This window comes from Arachis ipaensis, chromosome B03 (genome assembly GCF_000816755.2).
Source record: "Arachis ipaensis cultivar K30076 chromosome B03, Araip1.1, whole genome shotgun sequence".
Classification (NCBI taxonomy): Eukaryota; Viridiplantae; Streptophyta; class Magnoliopsida; order Fabales; family Fabaceae; genus Arachis; species Arachis ipaensis.
The window spans coordinates 45050740-45056476 of record NC_029787.2 but is presented as its reverse complement, the minus strand read 5'-3'; the positions used below and the strand labels follow the sequence as shown (position 1 = coordinate 45056476).

Here is a 5737-nt window from a genome sequence, read left to right as displayed (position 1 = left end):
TCTGTTTTGAGCTATAATTTTTCATCGAGTTTCTAGTATTATTAATTCTTTTTATATGCAATATTTTATGAGCTTTACACATGTCGTGGCGCTTTGTTATCCTTTGCTTTACGGCATGAAATAAACCTCGGGGTAATTAATGCGTGAGCATCTTCTCTATCTTTTTCTAGTAAATTTGCATTCAAATTATTGAGTTTAATCAAGATTTAAATATCTTTTAGCCACTATGGATGCTACTTTGAGTTGTGTGCATTTCTGTTTATTTTAGGTAGCATTCGAATGGATTTGACGGAGTTTTGTAGCAGAAAGGGGAGAAAGCGAATGATGCTGTCAACCCCGACCTCCTTGCACTCAACCAGGAATAACTTGAGTTACAGAGGTCCAATTGACGTGGTTTTAGCGGCATTGGAAAGCTAACTTATAGGGCTTTCCAACAATATATAATAGTGTACACTCCTTCTCTAGAGAACTCTGCCCACTCCACGTTGAACTTGGCCCCTGCCAAGTTCAACGTGAACTTGAAAGCTTCCGGGGAAAACCACACGTTACATCCCACACTGAACTTGGGAAAAGCCAAGTTCAGCGTGGACTCAAACCTATGCGCACAAGACTCCACTGTATCATCCACACTGAACTTGATAAAAGCCAAGTTCAGCGTGGACCTCAACATGTCCAGTGGTCCCCATTCACTCCAACAAAGGCTACACAAGAATTTAATTTATTTTTTATTAAACTTTTATTATTTTTATAATTAGAAAAATATATTATTTAATTTTTAGGAAATATATTTTACATTAATTAGGATTAGATATAAAAGAGAAAGAAATCAGCCCTTCGGGCTCTCTTCTCTTCTACCTCATTCCAGAATTTACAGTTTTTCAGAATCCTTATTTTCTCTCTGAACCATGAGCAACTAAACCTCCACTGTTAAAGTTAGGAGCTCTGTCTATTGTATGGATTGATACTATTATTTTTCTATTTTAATTCATGTACTGATTTATATTTCAAGAATTGTTTTCGTTCTTTATCTTATGAATTTGGGTGGAACGGAAGTATGACACTTGTTCTAATTGAGTTCTTGTATAACTTGGAAAAGCTCTTTACTTGAACAACAGCTTGAAAACATATTCTCCTAAATTTTTAATTATCTGGACTTAACGGGATACGTGACATATAATCCTCTTATATTTGGGTAATTAGGATTTTTGTGGCATATAAACTAGAATTGAACTTCACCCTCTAATTGGAATTAAGTAACCAAGGAATTGGCGGTTGATGAAAGTTAGAGTAGACTAAGAAGGTCTAAGGAATTAGGGCTTAGTCATATATAGTTTGCCATGAATTGAATCTTGCATGAATAAAATAGTTAGTAAGAAAATTCAATCCGAAAAATAGATATCTTTGAAGCCTTAACTATTTCTCCATATATCATTCACCACTTGTTTACTGTTTGCTTTCTGAATTACTGAATTTACTAATTAATGCAATTGAATTCTCAAACACTATTTTCTGTTTGCCTAACTAAGTAAATCACTTGACCATTGTTGCTTAGTCCATCAATCCTCGTGGGATCGACCCTCATTCACTTGAGGTACTACTTGGTACAACCCGGTGCACTTGCCGGTTAGTTTGTAGTTGTAAATTCCGCACCAAGTTTTTGGCGCCGTTGTCGGAGATTGATAGTGATTAACAACTACTAGTTGTTTGATTGCTTAGATTGGGCACTTTAGTTTTTATTTCCATAATTGTTGCTTTATTATTTTCGAAAACAAAAAATGTATATATGCAATTAAATTAGTACTAATATTTTCCTCATTTTTTTTCGTTAGCTTCCCCCCTCCCCTGCTTCGTTTTCTTTTTCTTTTCCTTTATTATTTAGTTAATATATATAAGTAAATTAGTACTAATATTTTTCTTAATTTCTGAAATTAAGTTTGGTGTTCTCAAGTTATTTTTATTTCAATTTTTCCTGTTTATTTTTCTTGTTAATTTCGAATTTTTCTGTCCTAATTCTACCTATAATTTTCGAAATTTACTTATTTATTTTATTTAGTATTTTTATTTTATTTGTTTACACAGGTTACCTCACTGGGAATTCTCTATACTCTGACGTAGAGAGTTCCATCTTTTCTTGTCTTCTGTCTGTTTATGAGCAGGAACAGGGACAAGGAACCTCTATTAGACTTTGATCATGAACTTGAAAGGACTTTGAGACGACGTTTGCAACAAGCAAGACTTTACAAGGCTGCAGAGTCCACTATGGATCATAATAATAATGCTGTCAATGCCAATGTGGCAAATCCAGTTGGGAATGAGCAACCTAGAAGAGTGCTTGGCTCTTACACTGCTCCCAATGCAGATCTTTATGGAAAAAACATTGTGGTGCCTCCTATAGCTGCAAACAATTTTGAACTAAAGCCTCAGCTTGTCACTCTTGTACAACAAAATTGTCAGTATCATGGACTTCCTCATGAAGACCCAAATCAATTTATCTCTGATTTTCTGCAGATTTGTGATACTGTAAAGATCAATGGAGTGAATCCTGAGGTGTACAAACTCATGCTCTTCCCATTTGCTGTGAGGGATAGAGCAAAGCTGTGGTTAGATTCTCAACCCAAGAAGAGTCTGGATACTTGGGACAAGGTTGTCACTAGCTTTTTGACTAAATTTTTTCCACCTCAAAAGCTGACTAAGCTAAGGGTGGAGGTTCAGACTTTCAGACAGAAAGAGGGTGAGACCCTTTATGAAGCTTGGAAGAGATTCAAGCTACTTACTAGGCAGTGCCCTCCAAACATGTTCTCTAGATGGATTATACCTAATTTAAATGTAGTAGACTTTTTAAAATTTGGATTTTACCTAATTTAATTTGATTATATTATTACTTAAGGAAATGGCTTTCAGTATATCACATATTTGAGTAAACGTTAAAATTCAATTTGAGATGCCTTGGAGGTAGCAAATAATACTGATTGCACACCAAGTAAATATAAACAAGAATGCACAAGAATTCACAAGTGATGGTATAATGTTTCATTGCCAACTTAGGCACTAGCGGTCATGTCTCATGCCCTAGCTAGTTAATTAGGATCAAATGACAATTGGGTCAACTTAAATAATTATGCCACATAAGATATACATTTTATCGATCAAACCATTAAATTATAATATATCATGAAAATCATTTATACCAAAATTGAACATCAATAATCATATAATTGAATAACACTTTGTTTTTGCATATTTTGAACAAATATAATGTTGATTTTCAAGTATATAAAAAGTGTAACAAATAATTTTGGATTAGCAGATGCTCTATAACATATAAGTTTCTAATCCAAGATTAATTTTTTTATAAAATTACATGAACAAAAAATTCCTCGTATACTAAAGTACATTATATTAATGCCGTTGGTAATGAAACAGTGGTAAACCCGGTTGACAAATAAAACATGCTAACCATGCATCATCATCGAAGAAGATTAATCTATTTGTTATACAAAAAAAAGCATATATACATGGAAGAAAGACGTTCACATATTCATGCTGAAGGGCACTCATTTTCCAGAGTGCAAAAAAAGTCAACTACGGAATCTCTTGGCTATCATGTGGAATAGTCAATTGCAGTATCACCTTCAACAAAAATGGGTATGTTAGGAACTATTTAAAAAAATGAATAGAAAATTCACCCTGACTTTTACCCTCCCTAAAGTGTAATAATCAAATTTAGGTTCATTACTTTGTGTAGAGTCAATGGATGATGTGCGCTGTGGGGTTGACAAAGACAACATATCTGTTACGGTTCGATAAAAGAAGTACAATATCCATTAGTTTTATGCCAAGGAAGGAAAATAATTGAAGATAAAACATAAAACAAAGGGGATACTTTAACAAAGATCAAATATTTTTACATAAAAACATATAATATTGTGAAACATTAGATGGTTCAGTTAAATATATTTAGTCAAATATATCAAACTATCTAACGATTCACAATATTATTTTCATATAAAAATATCATTGTAATAGTATCCACCACAAATATTCATTAGTGGATCAAAAGTAGTTATATCATATTAACTTTTTGAGGGATGTTGTGTGTACAGTCATCTGATCCCAAGAGGATGCACTATAATTACCTTTATTAATTATTGTAAATTGGTATAAGGGAAGATAATTACTTTAGAAGGAAAAATATACCAATAGAATGGCGTGTTCCCTTAACAGCAGCAAAATTCTTATATGTATAGCCAACAAAACTGAGATCTTGAGGAGTTAACAACTTCTGTAGCGAAAGAGATCAATACAACAATATATCATCATAAAGGATTCTAAAATGAATCATCCACCATAAATTAACGCGTATATTTAGCATGCAACACATTTTAATAGGGATTGACTAAAATATTTTTTGCAATAATAAAACCTTTCTATATTAAAATATTGAAGAATAATATGTTGACAAATTCTAAAGGATATGGAATTGTCACTCCTTGTTAACTACTTGGCTATTGAAAAATAAAGATTGCTACTTCTTCAAGTAAATAAAGTACATACTTTTCTGATCGGTCCTGATGCACTTCTAGTTGGTTTTGGTTGTTCTGCTTCAACCTATACATTAACATAACTATAACCATGTCATAATTGTAGCTAATAATACATAATCATACATGGAGAAAACAAACAATACAAAAGTTCAACAAAATATAAATAAGAAAACCTAAATAAGAAGACAACATACAAACAATAATTATCATGCCTTGTCATTTCGAAGATAGAATTATTAAAGAATCAAATATTAAAAATATTTGAATTTAAACCAATAACTAGATATCATAAATATTCACTTACCATTGTACAAATATAAAAAAAATTTCTAAGAATAAGCCAACTCAAGTCCACTTCCTTTTATTTTTAATTTTAAAATTTGAAAAATTAGGAAAATAAAAGTTATTTATTTTTTTATTTGTAACAGATCTATTTTTTAATTAATAAGCTCCAGTTGGCTGTACCCTAATTATCTAACATTACCGAAAAAAAAATGGAAATACACTATCTCACAAGCATACAATTCTGGAAACACATGCTATGTTCGTTGCTTTCACACTCTGCAGGTTCTCTGTCTGTGTTTCGCCACTGTGAATGCATAAATTGTTTTTTATTTCTTTTTTAATTTTAAAACACAAGTTAACTAAATTTATAAAAAAATTAAAACTTAATAAAACTTTAAAGACAATTTTAATTTTACTCAAAATTTTTATACCAAAATAGTTCTTATCCCTAACTTAATCTATTAGTAAACTCAATGCAAAATGTTGCTACGGTATAGGTGAAAGAGGACAAACCAATTAGAAAAGAAGAATTCTTAATTAAATAAAAATACTTGACCTCATTAAATTTCATAAAATTTTGAGTGTCAAGCTCTCCATCGACCTGTGGTATAAATGCTGCCTCCATTTCATAAAGCCTATCCCATTCAACATTTTTGAACCAAGGATGAGTCTGGTCAATTCAGAACCACAATATTGTTAGGGAATATTGTAATTTTGTAGTAGAGAGTAGGGGAGAGGAAAAAAAAAATACATTTTACACACTTTAATTTCATATGCTCCATTAGTACCAAGCCTTTGTGGAGCATCAACAAGTAACCTACATATTAGATCTCTTGCTTCTGGACTCAACCTTATCTCAACTGGAAATTTTAAGTGATTTTTCCAATGCACAATCTGAAAACACTTAA

General features: G+C 31.8%; 1 protein-coding gene across 1 annotated transcript in view; it reads right to left on the bottom strand.

Annotated features, from left to right (window-relative positions):
- Positions 3327-5737, bottom strand: part of LOC107633135 (serine/threonine-protein kinase 38-like) — an 11898-nt gene continuing 9487 nt past the window's right edge. The window contains exons 8-13 of the mRNA XM_016336771.2: positions 5592-5723; positions 5386-5499; positions 4555-4608; positions 4198-4282; positions 3737-3790; positions 3327-3630 (exon numbers count right to left, since the gene is read on the bottom strand). Coding sequence (XP_016192257.1) covers positions 3602-3630; positions 3737-3790; positions 4198-4282; positions 4555-4608; positions 5386-5499; positions 5592-5723 — 468 coding nt within the window. The 3' untranslated portion in view covers positions 3327-3601. The remainder of the gene's footprint in view (positions 3631-3736; positions 3791-4197; positions 4283-4554; positions 4609-5385; positions 5500-5591; positions 5724-5737) is intronic.